The 18,569-nt window shown below is 37.7% G+C and overlaps 3 protein-coding genes across 4 annotated transcripts in view; 1 reads left to right on the top strand and 2 right to left on the bottom strand.

The window, feature by feature from the left end:
• mtmr4 (myotubularin related protein 4) overlaps positions 1–846 on the bottom strand; it is a 40,876-nt gene extending 40,030 nt beyond the window's left edge. Inside the window, exon 1 of the mRNA XM_056746110.1 lies at positions 724–846. The gene's annotated coding sequence lies outside the window, so the exon portion shown is untranslated. The remainder of the gene's footprint in view (positions 1–723) is intronic.
• A 2,608-nt stretch (positions 847–3,454) lies between these two features.
• hpda (4-hydroxyphenylpyruvate dioxygenase a) lies at positions 3,455–8,243 on the top strand. Its single transcript, XM_056747263.1, has 14 exons — positions 3,455–3,554; positions 3,803–3,829; positions 4,030–4,092; positions 4,786–4,890; positions 4,983–5,025; positions 5,355–5,437; positions 5,930–6,019; positions 6,273–6,379; positions 6,479–6,556; positions 6,647–6,809; positions 7,052–7,123; positions 7,231–7,353; positions 7,444–7,560; positions 8,027–8,243. The coding sequence occupies exons 1-14, from the start codon at positions 3,552–3,554 to the stop codon at positions 8,144–8,146; spliced, it is 1,194 nt and encodes a 397-aa protein (XP_056603241.1). The 5' UTR covers positions 3,455–3,551; the 3' UTR covers positions 8,147–8,243.
• A 247-nt stretch (positions 8,244–8,490) lies between these two features.
• The window catches only part of LOC130420146 (E3 ubiquitin-protein ligase RNF43), a 77,255-nt gene continuing 67,176 nt past the window's right edge, over positions 8,491–18,569 (bottom strand). The window contains exons 3-9 of one of the 2 annotated variants that reach the window (XM_056747262.1): positions 16,775–16,849; positions 15,357–15,491; positions 15,166–15,267; positions 14,907–15,077; positions 14,719–14,821; positions 12,876–14,396; positions 8,491–12,059 (exon numbers count right to left, since the gene is read on the bottom strand). In XM_056747262.1, the coding sequence (XP_056603240.1) occupies positions 12,034–12,059; positions 12,876–14,396; positions 14,719–14,821; positions 14,907–15,077; positions 15,166–15,267; positions 15,357–15,491; positions 16,775–16,849 (2,133 nt within the window). In that variant the 3' untranslated portion in view covers positions 8,491–12,033. Of the gene's footprint in view, positions 12,060–12,875; positions 14,397–14,703; positions 14,822–14,906; positions 15,078–15,165; positions 15,268–15,356; positions 15,492–16,774; positions 16,850–18,569 lie in introns of both variants that reach the window. The other variant, XM_056747260.1, reaches the window with a different exon arrangement.

Here is an 18,569-nt window from a genome sequence, read left to right on the forward strand (position 1 = left end):
ACAAAAAAAGGTTGCAAACTTTATTAACACAAAGACTGTCTTAACATTTAAAGTACATGCTAAGACCATAGCAGAGTTTTAACTCAAGTCATATAGGTAATGAATAACTAAATGAAAATATTTTACCATGCATGGTCCTCAATACATTTGAATATTACTCACAGCAATAAATAAGTATGCAGAGCCAGTAATTTAGGCATGCAGGTATCAATGTGCCTCTAATACACTATAAATCTCTAATTGACAAACTAAAGAAAGTTATGTAACCCATTACATTTTTATAAAATAATTTGTTGTATTGTTTTTACAAAAGACGTCCAAACATATGTGTACATAGCGGATTAAAGCAAAGTTGCTTGTCCGCACATAAGAGGCTTGCCCACACATTGTGAGAAGTGCATACAATATGTGGACAGCATCGTGTCTAAAATACTCCCTCTTTAAATCTAGTTCATTAGAGTGTTCTAATGTGACTTTACAACATATCACACCGGCTCGTGTGTGTTTAGTAAGGGTGGAGTGTAACGTTAACGTAACAGCCCAGCTGGCCATAGCATCTATATTCACACACATGGTTGCCATGAACCAGATAAAAATTGACTTAAACAAACATCAAAACATACGTATTTATAATATACAATATGCGGATGAGTGTTTTCGCAAACATATACATGAATAATAAGATTATGGCAAAAGAAGATGAAATATAATGAGGATACTCACTGTGAAATAATCAGCTGACACAACGGTGACTCAGTAGAGCCCACTACTTCCGCATTCACTGGCGATGACCAATGCGACAGCCAATCACGATCAACCAGATCTGGCAGTCTACAAATGACGCCAGGGAGTAAATGGGAACGTCATGAGTGAAAGGCCCATCACCCAATGGAAGACTACGGCAGGACAGCGGCTCGAACAACAGGACGCGTCAATGGGCGCAAACACGCCCACAAAACGACCAATCGGAGCCAGGCTCGAGCTGGAGGACGGGAGGAAGTGATATATCAGCCAATAGAAAATCACAGCGCGGCACTATGTGTCCACGTGATTTACGGCGCCTCTGGCAGGACGTGGCGTCGGACGGCGAACTGCGCGTAATGTGAAATAAGAGTTTGAGCCGAAGATAAATGTTTATCTTGTAATATGTCAGACTTTCTAAATAATTTTAAGGTGTTGGGGAAAATGTTCTTTTAGGGGCATAGACAAGACAGTTGCACATCTTTTAAGTGAATGTGTTTGAGTTGAAACATTTGATGGGAGTTAGTTCGAAAAAAGTAACATATAAATATGTTCCATCATATTATAAATATTATTTATTACAACAAAAACTCTCAGATTCAGTACTTTCATTTTTTTATTTAATGGTCTTGGTAGATTTAAAAAAACAAATAGGAATAAGGAACTTTACATTTGAAGAAGGACTTTAAAATGTCTTCTATTACGTTGCTATAACAAAAGTTTTGACGTTGTTGATGTCACATAGAAATTGTCAGTATTAAACAGGAAAAACGTAAATATTTACATTTTTAGTTATGTAGTTGTTAAGTATTTAATTTGATAACATATAACTTAAAGTATCAACTTTACATGGTATTGTAAGGGACTTAAAGTAATATCATAGCACTAAGTTACCTTACTTTTTTAAAGAGTACCATACTACCACAACAATGCCTTAAAATGCAATAATGCAAAAATATATTATTTTAGGGAAACCTTTACAAAATGAAATGGAATGGTAATGATATGACTCCTTTTGGTTCTTTTTGACAGCACACTACACACAAAGACTTCATTTGTTGGAAACAAAAATAGGCTATTTGCAACCAAATATAATGTGAATAGTTTTATAATATAATATAATATATATATTATTATATAAATACACTTATAATGCTGGAAACATGTAACCTTGCTGTAAATTGGATCAGTTCAGAACTCAGTTATTCATTAACTCAAAGTTAACATGTTAAGTGCTTTGAATACAGAAGATTAAATTGAAAAATTAATTGAATTAAAAGATTCTCTCTCTACTCATTAACACAACCTCAGGTGAAAGTCAGTGCAGGTGTCTCATGGGTAACCTCACTGTGACTGATGTGTGTTCAGGTAAAGCTCAGAGTTATTTCTGAACAGGCTTCCGTCTTCTTTAATCACAGATTTGCTGTCTGACATCAGTCTGACATCAGATGCCTCCATGCAGCAGTCAGACTGACGTCTAGCATCATGGCACCGCCCCAACCATGAGCCAATACTACTGGAGCACCAGTGCGTGCTCACCTTTACCGCCATCTGATACAACTGAGTTCATCTTAATCGAGTTAACATTGAGTAAATATTAACAAACTGACAGCATGGGCAGGATCATTTAAGTTACCTTTTAAATCACTTTGGTTTGTCATTTGTCTTGGGTCGCTCAAAATTTCAGAATGTGCTTTCGCTCAAATTAACAAGTGCAATTTGAAAGAAACACTCCCACTTAAATTTGAATTAGAATTGACAGAAATGTACATTGCATGTTGTGAATTTTGCATGGTACACTCTGTGTTGTCATACAGGTATGTTTACAGTATTGGCACATGTAAAGGTCATATTGCTGACTGTAAAGAAAGCTGATTGGTGCTTCACATCCCGCCCACAGCTACAGAAACATGAGCCTGTTATCAATCATGTGGCTTCTAACCTTGTTTCTGTCTGGACGTCATGAAAAACTGAACTGGGCCAAATGTGATAATGATCTCAGTGTCCTTAAAGCTCAGGTCAACATAACTCATATAGACACTTTCTTATTATTAAAAAAAACATCAATTTGTATTTGGTGTCCTCAAGTTTCTTCAGGTGATATTCAGATAGTATCATTTGACTATATATTCACCTATTCTTTGTTTTAGTTGACTTGTCATGAAGGGTCAACGTTTAGTGTTGATCGGTTCCATGTTTATGTTTCAGAATAAACGCCAGTCCTGTTACAAAAACAGCAACATCATTCATATTCATGTCAGTTCCATAAGTTCTATTTGGATATTCTGGAACCTTCATTTTTGCATTACATGGGCAGGAGATCTAGTAACATGACGCCCTCTAGTGTAAAAACCGATACATTGTCAGCAAGTGTAGGGGAGCATATGTTTAATTAATATTATAGGAAATATTCGATTATATGTTATTATAATATAATATCATAAAATATTATATAGACACCGAAACAATGCACATCTAAAATACACTAGACGTGATAATATAGCGTATCATGTGTTGATACACAAGCTTTTCTAAAAACTAACTTCACAAATATCATTTAGGACATTTCTGCCATGACTTTGATTTGAGTAGGTGTTTTAAATCAGTTTAAAGTCTTACTAAAGTGTACAGTATACATCAAATATCATACCTATGACCCTCACCCCTGGAGTTATATGTGTGGAGAGAGAGTCTTTTTGCTGGATGGAGGGGTCTGTGACCTGACGTTCGTTCACCACAGCACATAAAACAGCTCGTATCTGTGGATTCAATTTCTTTCATTTCTAATCAGCTCTGTCGAGACCATTAAGATGGTGAGTCTGCTGAAATCTATTTCACATTGTATATAGATCAAATAGTCACTTATATATAGCAGTCATGTACAACTGTGTTTTGTCAAATACATTTTGAAAAATCTAGCATCATCGTCATTCAGTCTTTTAAAGTTACATTTTCAAAGGTTTTACACAGTAAAGTCCAAAGTCTTCAATTCTGAAGGTCTTTTCAAAGCTGTTTGTGTTTTTATTTGGAAATATAACATCATGTTTTAATTTATTTTTAGACGTCTTATACCGACAAAGGAGAAAAGGTATTTTCAACAAGCATAAATACATTTCACTTGTTAACTTGTTTCAGCATTGAAAGACACAAACAATAACTTTGGTAATCAACCATAATATAAGCATCTGATATCAGATTTTTTTCTTTCCACATGTTCTTATTTTGTGAATGCATTTTTTATTATTTAACATTTTCTTTCTTTACAATATACAATGTGATATTTTTTAGCCAGAGAGAGGGAAATTTGTAAAGTTTCATCATTTGACATTCTGGGTTGGAAATGCCAAACAGGTGAGAGTTCTTTGATCATTTAATACTAGATGATTTTAAAGTACTTGTGTCCGCTAAATCAGGGGTTCTCAACCTATTTGACTCCAAGGCCCCCCACTATCCAACAATATTCAAAGGCCTCCAAAAACTCAAAATTTCTACACAATAAGATGTTTAAGAGCACAATATTAACTCGAAAGGTGTTTATAAAACATGGACCAATAATAAGAAATATCTTGGTTTTTAGTTGTTTTAAAACGTATTTTAATGCTTATTTGGTCTAATTTTAAATTATTATTCATTCTGAAGCACCCTTGGAAGTCGGCCCCCCTTTGAGAACCACTGTGCTAAATTAATGACAGCTAGGTCATGATCAGAGACGGTTTTAAATATGCTGAAGTCATTATAGACACATAGAAGAGTTTTTTGATGATGTATAATGGCATTTAATCATGAAAATTTAATTAAGTCATATTTACACTGAAAACAAACAATCTATGAACTTGTCTGACCATTGGAATGAGGTACAGCACCACAGAGTCAATCACGCAAAAGAAATGAGGGATAAATATGACATATCCAAAATATGGCCCTTCATGACCAGATGATGTTAATGTGGTCACTTGAACCCTGCAGATCAGGCAGTATAAGACATGGAAAAAGATCACTATGAAGGCAGAAAACAGCTCACCTATTCTTCTTTTCCTCATCTAGGCCTCAATGTTTTACTGTGATAAGTTTGGGTTTGAACCGCTGGCATATAAAGGTCTGGAGACGAACAGCAGAGAAGTCGTGTCTCATGCTGTAAAACAGGACAAGGTGTGTGTGTGTGTCACACACATATATTCAACAGTTAACACAAGAATAACAATAAACAATATTTGTTATTAATGTTTTTTATATTTTCACAGATAATATTTGTCTTTGCATCAGCTCTGAGTCCTGGAAATGAAGGTTTGAATTATTTTACTCTGAAAGTCATCCTTTAATATTCTTGGGTTAAATTCACACTGATTAAAAACAAATACATGATTTACTTTCTTAAATTTGCGCAACATTTAAACACAGTTTTTTTAATTAAATTTTACTTGAAACTTTACTTTAAAAACTATATCCTATAGATGTTTTTTTACAGTGCTGTAGATCAAACTTAATGAAAAGAAAATAATTACTTTGAAGTTTATTTTAATAACCATAAGTTTCTCCGAATCTTATTTTTCTTACTGTAATAGATCATAGAATAATGGAAACAGAGTATCAAGCCAAAAGCTTTCTTTCCGCAGAAATGGGTGAACATCTTGTTAAACATGGTGATGGGGTGAAGGACATTGCTTTTCAAGTGGAGGACTGTGACTTTTTAGTCAAGGTAAAGCAGATGTGCTTCATTTCTGCCCTTATTTTATTTATGTTTCACCTAAACCATAAGAAGAGAAAAATGAGATCTCTTTAATATTTGAACTATTTCTCCAAGACATCAATGAGAATGAATGGAGAGCACATATAATCTTTTGTTTAAGTCTCACGTGCCTCAGATATTTGTTCTGAGAAAAAGTCTCGATAATGTCTCTGTCATTAGAGTTTCAGAAGAGGTGTCAACAATGTTTCAAACTGAGCTCAGATTTGTCAAGTCTGTGATCAAAAGTCAATTATTGAAGATCTCAATATGAACATCAAAAAGATCATCAAATTTACCTAAATCTAGATTATTTGACCTTTACAATCTACTGTACATTAATTTCACACCTCCATACTCTTCAGATACTGGAAAGATACATAACTCAATGAATTCTCCTGAGCTATATTAATGTGCTTAATGTAAATTGTATTTGATTTGTTCAAACTGTGCTTGTGTTGGCAGAAAGCCAAAGAGAGAGGAGCAGTGATAGTCAGAGAGCCGTGGGTAGAGCAGGACTCTGGCGGCAAAGTTAAATATGCCATTGTAAAAACAGTAAGTCCAATACACACTTCATTACAAGTGCGCACGGACGCAAACACACACACAATTTTTTTTTATAGAATAAAACTTTCCTGTGGCTCAGTGGTTAGAACATGGAGCTAGCAAAGCTAAGGTCATGAGTTCAATCCCAGGCTATTGGACAAATGTATCATACAATGCAATGGAAGTCGCTTTGGATAAAAGCGTCTGCCAAATGCATAAATGTAAATGTGTAAACATTGCTTTACGTGTCTATTTTCTGTAGTACGGGGACACCACACACACATTTGTTGAGTACATGGGACCTTATAAGGGTTTATTTCTACCTGGATACCAGGAGCCGCTGTTCAGAGACCCGCTGTTACCAAAACTGTGAGATATTTTAGCTGCAAGAGTATTCTTGAATGAATACGTTTCTTAAAGAACATGCTATTGAAAGAGAGTGATTCTACCCTGCTTCTCTCGCAACAGTCCACCGGGACACCTCAACTTTATCGATCACATTGTGGGAAACCAGCCAGATGATAAAATGGTGCCAGTATCGGACTGGTGAGGGTCACACTCCCAGAAAACAAATCAATGAGACATATTCCAGGAAACTTTCAGATCAAACAATGCGTCTGTGTTCTTGTTCTGCAGGTATCAGAAGTGTATGATGTTCCACAGGTTCTGGTCCATCGATGATAAACAAATCCACACAGAATTCAGCTCACTCAGATCCATCGTAGTTACAAATTATGAGGAAACCATCAAGATGCCCATTAATGAACCAGCTCCAGGGAAAAAGAAATCACAAATCCAGGTTCATCCTGCATCGCCAAACTTCTCACAAAACACATTACAAGTGTTTTTATTAATCAAATACTAACATTTCTTAGAATTTGAAACACTTTCTTATTTTCAAGTTTAAGTTTGAGTGAGCAAACATGCAAAAATTGTTTTTGAAGCTATGTTTGGAAAGATATCTACTGTAAATATAAATCTATTGTAAAAATGCATTTATTATTTTAAAGATCCTATGAATATCTCTGTTCATTTGTGAAGGAGTATATTGATTACAACGGGGGTCCTGGAGTTCAGCACATCGCCTTAAACACGTCCGACATCATTCAAGCCGTATGTAACAAAACTGGCGAACAATATCTATACACTATTTAGTTCAGATCACACCCAAACTACGGTGAAACAAATCAAACCTCATGAGCGATTTGTTTCCGAGTTAGATCGTGAACCTCAAAGCTCGAGGGACGGAGTTCCTGTGTGCACCTGACAGTTACTATGACACCCTGAGACTGAAACTCAAGACAGCCAAGATCAAAGTGAAGGAAGACCTCAAAACCCTGCAGGTCAGAGAGTATTTATGGACATATCTGAAGGCTTTTCCAAATATAATGTTGCAGATTTAAACTGATTCTCATTTTTATGATTTAACACAGGAGTTAAAAATCTTAGTAGACTTTGACGATAAGGGTTACCTGCTGCAGATCTTCACCAAACCTGTGCAAGACAGACCGACCCTATTTCTGGAGGTCATCCAGAGACACAACCACTTCGTATGTTCATCCTTTATATAGTCACTGCCAGTTTAGACAGGAGATTTTTTAAACTTTTGAAGAGAAGAAAAGCCCAGAAATTTCCATTCAACACACACTGAAGACACTCTGTTTCCAATATTCAAAAATAATAACACAATTTTGCATCAGGAACTAAACAATACAGAAAGATTGCCTTCAAAGGCATCTAAATTATTTTTTTTAATACACATTCCTGCGGTCTTTTTGCGTGATTTATCAGTTCACATTGTTATCTTTCATCAGACAACTTTTCCATTGTGTTGATGTCACCACGACAATTTTTCAAACCCCGCCCACCACCATCATACACACCACCCATCACTTCCTGCCAAAAGTTCCAGACAAATGATAAAATGTTTTTTTTTTAACTGTATATCATTTAATGCACGAAAGAAACATGCATTGTAAAAACGGCGAGTTAACCACGTGTTACCTTGTTTTTTAGGGTTTTGGAGCTGGAAACTTCAAATCTCTGTTTGAGGCCATTGAAAAAGACCAGGATGCCCGAGGAAACCTGACGGCCATCACAGCAGATGGTCCGGGCAACCCAAAGGCTTTCAACTGACACACACGATAACCCCACAAACATGCGACCGCATGAGCACACAACAGTGCTTCACATTAAAACATCTCATCTATATTGAATAAAGATCTCTAATGTATGACACTGATCATTTCCTTAAAAAATATATTGATAATAGAAGCAATTAGAGTTATAAAGTTGCCATTAACAATGGACATGAAAATATAAATTGTTTATAAACTGGATGTGAACAAATTTTTCTTGATCTATCATTTAGTTGAATTTAAATCTGAGACGTTTAGAAAAGAAATGAACTGACCACAATTTTTATTTCAAAATAATTTATTTGTATATAATCGGAATGATGCCAGGTTTATACATCTATGATGGCAGCTGTAAGTTTTGTAAAGATAACATTCCAAAAGTGAGAAAACAACATCTTTAACTTTCTCAGACCTGGACGAAAATGGATAAATATATTAGTAAATAAATATATTAGCGACATTGCCATATTGAAATGTTCTATAATATATAAAATACAACACTTTATCTCAGAACTGTTTTATCTTTCTTTTAAAACACAACATATTGAAAATATACTGGCATATCCCTGGATTTCTGAAGGGACTTTGCTTTATTACAAAGGCAGTTTCAGGTAATTCTCTGTCGAAAAAGAGCAAATAAACAATAAAGACATGAGTGACAACAAACACATCGACCGAAGGTAAAAAAAATCAGACATTATTGTTTAGTGACATTACATTGATTGACGTTATATTGTGTAGAATTAGTAGCTACATACTGCTTTCACTTTGAGTTCCTCTCTTGAATCACATGCATATTTTTCATGGCAAAGTGCAGTTTGCATCATTTCTAGACAAAGGCAATAATCGACAACTAACTTGAAATGAAAGACAATCGTGTGCCTGTAGTTTGTTTGGACAAATGAACAACACACATACACCTGCTGTGTCTTTGGTTGATAAAGTAATTGCCAATCCAGCGTGGCCATTCAGACATGAACACTTTGCATAGATATAAAACATTCTAAATCAGTCAATCTAAAGTTCTACATCAATTTTCTAGAAATTGAACTTTCTAGAAATGCACCATCTCTTTATGGATTTAAAAAAAACTGTCATAAAGATTGGATTTAGAGAAAAGCCTTAAAGAGCTTTTACCCTTTGACCAAAATGGGAGTTATGAAAGAGTGACCATTTGACCATGAAAGAAAATGATTACATACAGAAATATGGCAATGAAAATGTGGTTCAGCTAGTGAGAAAACAGCTACAAATGTGCATACATTTTCATTTGACATCTTACAGCAAATATATAAACAATGAAATGAATTTTTGCCACAGCAAGATTTCCAGTGTTTTTTCCATAAAATAAATGTATCCAATAGAAGTGAAAGCCTATGACAAGCATCTGTGTCATGCTGATTATCACCAAGAAACAGTTTTAGACCAACAAGGGTGGTTTCCCAGACAGAGATTAGTTTAAATCAGGACTAGGCCTTGGTTAAATTAGGGCATTTAAGTAGTTCATTTTATCATTAATTTTCTGCATTCTGAGACAAAACAATTGCACTGTATTTTGAGATGTGTCAGACCAAGCTGTTGTCAGTTTAGACCGCTCTAACATTCATTTTAGTCTTGTACTAGTCTTAATGCCTGTGCGGGAAACCGCCCATCAATGAGTCAAAGAATCAGGTGTACATTAACGTGTTAACAATAGACGTGGTATACCAGAAGGTTAAGAAACACATCTGTAAAAGTTTTAACTTTTATAAAAGCATCAATGGATTTGTCTGTACAAGAATTCTTTTATTTAGCCTGTTAAGGATCCTAGGACCTAAGTTTCTTAAAATGAATTTGATGGTCACAGTAGACTTTTCGTTCCATTGACTTCTATTCATACACATGCGAATGCATCAGACGGGAAACGCAAGTATGTCCAAAGACATTTCGCTGCGTAGCAAAGTTCAAGTTTGGTGAACTCTGACCTGCAAATTCACTCCACGTGAGTGCATGAGCCCAATAGAAGATCTAAATGTCCCAGAGTTACCTTTGGGTACAGAAATGTAAAAGATGGAAGAATCGCTCTAGCCTATTTTCGCAGCACTGTCAGAAAGAATTTTGCATGTTCAAAGTATAGTCTGACCGCAGAATGACCCGTGTGTGTAAACTATAAGAGATTATTAAAATACAGTATCGCTTTTCTAAATGAACGAGTCCTTAAAATAAAACAAAATCATGTTTTTTTATTATGTTATCATGTTTTTAATTGTGTTTTATTGAGTTAGTTAGCTGCTTTTTTGTTATTATGGCTTAAATCAAAACAAACCAAGTGCAGTTTGATTTATTTTAATCGGAATGCACAGTAAAAAACATGATTTTTAAAAAACAAATATTTTGGAACCAAACTCTTCATTTGTAGTAAAACCAAAGCAACCACAAAAAAGTCTCACTATTTGTAGTTGAACTGTGGTGAAACAAGTGGTAATGAATCTGCTAAAAACATGGTAAATACACTTTTACTATAGTAAAACCATGGATACGAGCCTCATGTGTCATCCAGAAATGACCGTGTTCATGATTGAAACATTCAACATTATAGAAAAGACAAATTAAACGCTTAACTTGAAAATAGAAATGTGGCTTATCATTGGAGATGCAATACTGCTAAAAATACTTGTTTAATTTTGAACATTTTTTGTGGTAATGAACAACACGGCACAGATGCTTCTATTGAAATGGGAGGGCTGTTTTTGAGAGATTTTATTTAAATATTTGGCAATAGAGACTTCTGGGTAACGGAGCAAAGATAAATGTTACTACACTCTGTGTGTGTAAAGAGAATCAAGTTTTTAGGTGGTCGGCTGGGCATTGCATTATGTCAGTAGATTACATCAAATGTACAAACTTCATGTAATGTTCATTTTAAAGGACACAGGCAGTTGTGAGCTTGTATGCTGGTGACGTTCTGTAAAATGTCGGTGTCCCTTTAAGGGCCCACAACAAGGTTAATAGGTTACGTGACTAAAGGGACTTGAAGGTAAAGCACTATGGGAACGTAGTCCTTAGCCGCAACAAATGACAGACAGCGGAACCGAAACGGAAAGCGTCTTCACAACATTCCCCATATATTCAGTCAATTCATTTAGTAAATAACAGCTGCCACAACTGAACGTGGAAAACCCGTGAGAAAGCACTGGAGCTTCTTTTCTCCAGGGACAGATTATATGAAGATCTTTATCTCTGCTCTGAGTTTATATCTATCAAAGGTAAAGAGAGGCTACTGGATATGTACCTTTGAAGTACCAGGACTTTTCTGCTTATCTGAGGTAGTGCTGGAAACCGCTTATCTGTGAGCCGGACGGTTGAACGTTGACCGGCCCAGGAAAGCTAAACTGGTGTATAACTTTTAAGAAATGAAACAGAAGGGGCAGGTAGTGTCAGAATGAGCAGGTGGGCATGCGAGATAACAAATGGATGCTATTAAACATACTCTACTCGAATGCAATCGCCCAAGCAGTTTAACATACATTCTTGTAATATGTCATGTCTCTGTCGTGAAACTGTTTCTTGACCTGAAGGAGAAAACGGACGTAGAAGAAGAAAATGTATTCCAACGCGGAACTTGGTAGCAATTGTGGCATCTGTGTGAAATATGGGCAGATGACTGTGTGGGCTTTCACAATGTACGGGATGGATGATGTAAGTCAAAAATTGACTGAACAGATAGCTGATGAAGGATATTCTGAGGTCAGGGTGCTCTGGAAAATGCAGTTTGATGTTGTAAAGGATGTTTGTGAATGTATACAGATGTGTGTGTGTGAAAAAGACAGCAAGAGAGACAGCCGAAGAGTTTTGTCCGTATCGGCTCTTGTGTAGCAGCGTGAGGAGATTGGGACAATGTGTTTCTCAAACACCAGACTCTTCCTCTGACCCTGCAGAATCAAACGAATCCAAATCAGAATACAGAAAACAGTTTTGTTAAAGGCATAGTTCACAGAAAAAAAATCTGTCATCATTTATTCACCCTCGGTTGTTCAAAACCTGTATATCACTCTATATCATAAGGAGATATTTTGAGAAATGTCTCAGTGTTTATGCGTTCATACAGTGGAAGTTGGGTTTGTTTGGTTACCAACATTCTTCAAAATATGTTCTTGTGTTTTGCAGAAGAGACAAACAACACAGCATATGAATGGGATTTCTGATGTTCGTTTTCCATAATCAACAGTTCAGTTTGCTGCAAAAATCAACTTTCATATGAGCAAAGTTTTGAAATTTTGTCATCGCCATCTCTGTTTGAAACATAAAACTGCAGGTTACTTTCCATACTTATCTTCACATGCATCAACATCAAATGATTATAATTTTTATGCACTTGATCAATTACCTTTTGATTTTTGTTTATTTTACACCAAAAAAGATTGATATCGGCTTAAAATTGTATTATTTAATATAGCCCCCTTTCACTTCTATTGTATGGACACAAAACTAATGCAAAATAATGGGTGCCAGTTAACAGCAGTCTTCTAAATATCTTCTTGTTCTGCAGGAGAAAGAAAGTCATACAGGATGACAAGAGGGTGAGTAAATGACGACGGATTTTTTTTGTGGTTGAACTATCCCTTTATGAGTGTCCCATTTAATGTGAACTGCATTTGAAAAGTCATGAACGACCTCACAAAAAACGATTTTAAAAGAATTTCAGAATGAGATATTTTAATATATTTTATATAAAAAAGCATACTCACCCTGACTATTGTGTAAAGTTTGGCAGTACAGGCAGATGTCTCTAGGAAGTTCGTCCCCTGGCCTGTGATGAGCCCTACACAGGGGTCTGTCCACCGCAGAGGCAGAATTTTGAAGCTGAGGCTCTGAACAGGCCTGCTGAACCTGTTTCTGCCACACCACGTGAGCCCCCCCACAACACGGCCAGTCCGTCATTCCCGTAGAGTCCAAAATCAGAGGAACCGGCAGCAGCGTGGGGGCCACATCTGGAGGAGGCGAGTAGCAATAGCTTCCCGCTCCCTGTCCGTAGTGAATATGAAGGCTACAATCCTCTTGAAGGTCCAAGTTTTGATGGAAATGAACAACCGGCGAAGGTCCGGGAGTCGCTTCCAACGTACAGCTGGTTGTTTTCCGTCTGGTGGGCCATGCTGTGCCCTTGTGGAAACAAGAGGGTGACGGAGAGGTGAAAGAAGAGGAAGGTACGACCACGGAGTGGCCGGAGGGGTCTGTGTCCTCAAAACCCCTCGAACCCATGTCTGTTTTGGGGCAGTTGCATGAAAGATGCTGCATCTGACACCCTGTAGAGTCTTTGTCTTTAGCTGCATTAGAAGGGCCACCCGCTGCCCCCTGTTCCTCATCCGAGCCCCGGCCTGGCCCTTGACTCACCTCTCCCTCCTCATAATAGTGGTGTCTATGTCTGTGATAGTGGACGTGACTGAAAACAGCCACCTGTTGTTGCTGCTCCTCCGAGCACATCGCGTTCCCATCAACGCCAGGTCCGTTTCCCGAGCGGTTCACTACCGAGTCCAGAGATCGAGGTCTTTCCGTGGCCTCTGCACTCCCTCTGCCCGGCCCGCAATACACAAACGGGTCATAGTCACTACTGAGCGAACTGCGAAACGTGGACCAGCTGCCGTACACGCCCTGCAGGCTGATGTCCGTACAATTTAGAACTGAGTCACTGGACGAGCCGTGGCACGATCCCGAACTGGAATCGCTAACTGGCACGTCGGGAAGGTAACCGCTGCGATCCGTGCGGTAGCTCCCTCCTGAGCAGCTGCCGTCGTCTTGGCGACCGTGCGTGCCTCCACCGCGTGGGACGTGATGGTGGGCCGCGTGGTTTGCGGGTGACGAACGGGAGCCCGAAGGGTTCCGCGGGACCCCTGAGGGGCAGCGGGTGCACGGCCGTCTAGGACCGTAGTGATGCCCTACGGCCCGGCACCTGTGCCCTCCTGTTCTGTGCGGGCGTCCGTGACGGGCTTCCGGGCCGAGATGGTAAACGCAACTAGCGCTCAACGGTGTGCTGGGAAAACATCGTAGGGTGCGGGGATGGAGTGGGGGAGAGTTGCCATAATGGCCAAACTGGGGTAATGGCCCAGAGGGGGTGCGGGGATAGTGATGCCGCATGGAGAAGGGGATTTGGTGCTGGGGGTGAGGGTGTGGGTTTGAATAGTGATGAGGGAGGAGAAAGGCCTGGCTGTGGTGGTCCGGTGGAGGGGGCGGGAGGCGGGATCTCTGTGGCTGACGGGATGTCACCTCTGGACCTGATTTGAGACATAATTTTTATAGATTTTTATTTTATGTAATTAATTTGTGCGGAACAACAGTAGAATCATACAGAAATCAAGTAGTCACATCAAAGAACTAAAGAAGTTCATTTGTATTTGGAAGAGGAGATAACTAAATCAATATTCAGCATGCAAACATACATTATCAAAATTTGGTTTGACGTTTCTAGAAAAGCATTAAACATTTACGTTGGTCCTGTTGCAGAACTTCATGACATTATAAATCTTGTATGGACACGTTTCCAAAGTTTTAGAGATTTAGAGAAATATCCAGTATATGTACCCTGAGGCTGTTTACCCATGATGTTGTGCATGCACAGCGGGCATGTGCGGTGCTGCAGGAGCCACGGGTCCACACACTCCCTATGAAATTCATGAGCACAGGAGATAATCCTCAAATCCTACCACCAAAAACAAAAGGACAATCTATCAAAATAATCTCAAAAACGGCATCGATGCTTTTCAGAAACAGAACGCTAATGATACCTGGCCATCCATGAACTCCTCGAGACAGATGGCACAGACTGGGCTGGATCCGGAGCTGCTGTTGGACCCCAGAGCTCCATGGGAACCCTGGGATCCGCTGCAGCCTGGAGACGTATACGTGCGGGTCTCCAATCTGCTGATGGCTCTCATGGTCTGCTGGTGCACGGAGTCCTGCGGGTGGAGAGGTCTCTCATTCATCACCATGTGATTACAAAGACAAATAGAGACACGTTGGAAAGCATCAGTGAATAACTCTTACCCAGGTTCTGTTGGATCTGCAGCGGAATCGCAGAGCAAAGATCATGATGATGGCCAACACAGCCAGAGCGACGGTCAGGAGAATGCCAACATCATAGTGAGGCTGAAGTGAGATACAGTAGATGTTAAACGACAAACACAAAACTCCATTACATGGCCAAAACATAATTGATTCTGTGTTTGTTTATTCACCCATTTAGGAGTTTCCATCATGATGTCTATCAGCACCATGGCTTCCTCGTTCTTATTGACCAGACCCATCAATTCTTCAGCGTCTGTTGACTTCACCAACACGACCGGCCGCGGCAGAGAACCAGAGTCACGCAGCTGTGAGAGAATACAAGAGAATTTTAGAATAATGAGATATAATTAAGATCATCTGTTCATCACGTCTTTATGTAATCTCTCGATGTGGTCTACTAGGTATGAAATCTCAATCGTATCTGTAAGACTTTTTTCTTCTGAATTTTCTTCTGGCTGGAATCTCAGCTGTCTATAGACACGTTTGGTCAAACGTTTTAGCACACTGGTTAAACTTTTAAGTCAATGGAACACTAAAGTCATTACACGTAAAACGTTTTTATTAATTGAAATCAAATACAATATAATCCCAAATAGTTTTTGAACAACGTAAACTAAACAAAAACGATGTAAAAAGAAATCGGAAATAAACTGAAATAATTTTGACATGAGGAGGTAAATAATAAAAAAAAATTTTTTTAACTATAACCGGAATAAAATGTATTAAATTTACATGCCGACATAAAAAGACAACTAATTAAAAAGCACATATCATAAGAGTTTAAAATTATACTAAAAATAACATGAATAAAAATAAAAATGATATAAGTCAAATAATAATGAATAATAAATAAAAATATAATTTCAATAAAAGACCAACAATGAGCACATATTATGAAAATATGAAACTTTTACAGTCACTAGAGCGATTTTACTGTAACGAAAACCATCCCATGAATTAGGGTTGGGGATCGAAAATCAATTCCAATTCCAATTCGAAAGACTCGGAATCAGAACGGAAAGAATAGTAATCGGATACTTGATATTAAATTGGCAATTCCTCTTATCAATTCCTGTGTGTCTATTTTCAGAAATGTGCACGTGTTAACCTGTTGATTCCTCAATAATAGCCCTTATGAAAATGAACCATATTTTTACAATAGTTAGTATAGTTTAACTTTAGTATTTGCAGTATAGCATAGGAACCACAAATTGACCCTAGTTTCATTATAGTAACTACAGTTTAAACACGATGTAGCTGAACTATGGCAACACAAATTGTAATAAATCAGACAAAACATGGTTGTTATGTGTATATACACCAAACGGTGCTCAAAAATATACTGTATGTATTTTAGCAGAAGTCAATAAGTAGACTAAATGAATATACAGATTGATATTTAAATGTATTACTCCAACTTAGGAATCGAAACTGGGAATCGATAAGAATCTAAATCAGTAAGGAGAATCGGAATCATTAAAATTCAAACAATACCCAACCCTACACACAATGGCAATATAATTCTGAAACCTGTTAATAGAAAATAGGGTTCATATGGATTTTTGGTACATTTCTGTGAGACACTCACTTCCTGAGCAGCACTGCCATCATCTGTAATATCAAAGATAACAGCCTGAGCCCCTCTCTGAAGAGCCAATCTAGCCTGAGAGAGAGAAAGTCAGAAGTTATTAGATGCGCAGACATCCCCCATTAGCCAGCAGATGGCAGTCATATGCAGTGTTTAGAGACAGCGTGTCCTGCTCATCTCATCCAGAGCAGCTATTGACCCCTGTGAAGAGTGAGTGTGTTAAAATGAAAGGTTAACACTGGAATTAAAAACATATATCATTTACATTATATAAAAAAATGGTAACACAATATAACATCCATATATTATGCAAGTTAAACCATATTTTTAAGAAAGGAAAGTTTAGCGCAAAACGCAAAAGTGCACTAATCGATTTTACACACACAACTATATTTTGTCATTTTCAGAAAATGCTGAGGTGTAACTGAATCAAGTCTCTCTGCGTGATTTCATGCACAAACAAATAAAAACCACAAAACCATGATTTATTATCAGCTGACATGTATAACCTGACTTTAACACCTCAAACAACAAGAGACTATTAAAATCACGCTAGGACAGAATTGTTTCACGAGATCTTACATGTGTGTTTGCATATGTTGGCGTGTACAGGAGGGAATTCTGCAAAACAAACCATAATTCTCTGAAAGTCTTTTTCCTGCCAAACATCGTAGAGTTCAGAGTTCAAAGTTTACCGTATGACTGTCATGCTTAAGACAATCGCTCAGTTTGTGCACACACATTTGTTTGTAAAAGTCACAGAGGTTTGTAAAAGGATGTAGTGACTTGAAAGACACACATAACCTCACATTAAAACCATACTTTATTCAGAGAGACTTACAGTTGAGAAGTTATTTTAGGATTTCCAATGAATGGAACTGAATTCATTTTGACCGATATGGTTAAAACAGCCGAGATCAGACTTTTGTCACAAATAAATATGTATAAAATCAATCTACATGTACTTTCTGTCTGTCGTTGATGTCTCTATAGCTCGCTCAATGTTTCACACATGACATGGATTATATGGTGGATTACGGGCCAGGTTTGACTTTCTACTGAGGAAACCGCAGGTTCCACTTCAGATGTGTATTAGTAATATTATATGACAGACAGTCACCAGCCATCACTTTACTAATCTGGCGTGTTTCACATGCGTATTTAACTCAAACCACACAAACTGACGTCTCTATTGGACGACAGAAACGCTGAGATCTCAGAATGAGTTCCCAGCATTACGACATCGAGTCACATTGCCAGTATTATAACAGAAATCCTGATCAATATCATTGAATGATTCAAGAATAAGTAAATATGTTCATACATGCATGTTCTCTTTTCTATAAGGCTCAGAATGAAGTGTTTGAGAAGATTCACTTGTTCCTGCTCTGAAAATTGCTTCGCTTCAAATGACATCATCAAGCCCTCTTGCAATAAGCTCCTCCCCTTTAAGCACCTCTCATATGCACACGCCCACTGTCCGCCATTTAATCAATTTCTAAATTCTTTACTATCTAACCAAGATTTGAAAAGGAAATTTAAAGGTGACAGTTAAACTAGTCTGATAAACGGACATCAAAGAAATGTTGAATGAGGTTGTGATTACCACAAAAGCAGAGTGTTAACAGACAGTTGAAAGAATCTGCAAAGAAGCAAACAATAAACCAGAGAGTTCACGTGCGTCGAGTGTTCACATCAACTGAGAGTTCATTTGAATCGTGTGTTCACATCAAAAGTTCACAAGTCGAGTTCATATTAGACAAGACTTCATATGAATCAAGCGCTCACATGAATC

The sequence above is a fragment of the Triplophysa dalaica genome, chromosome 4 (assembly GCF_015846415.1).
Source record: "Triplophysa dalaica isolate WHDGS20190420 chromosome 4, ASM1584641v1, whole genome shotgun sequence".
In the NCBI taxonomy this organism is placed as follows: Eukaryota; Metazoa; Chordata; class Actinopteri; order Cypriniformes; family Nemacheilidae; genus Triplophysa; species Triplophysa dalaica.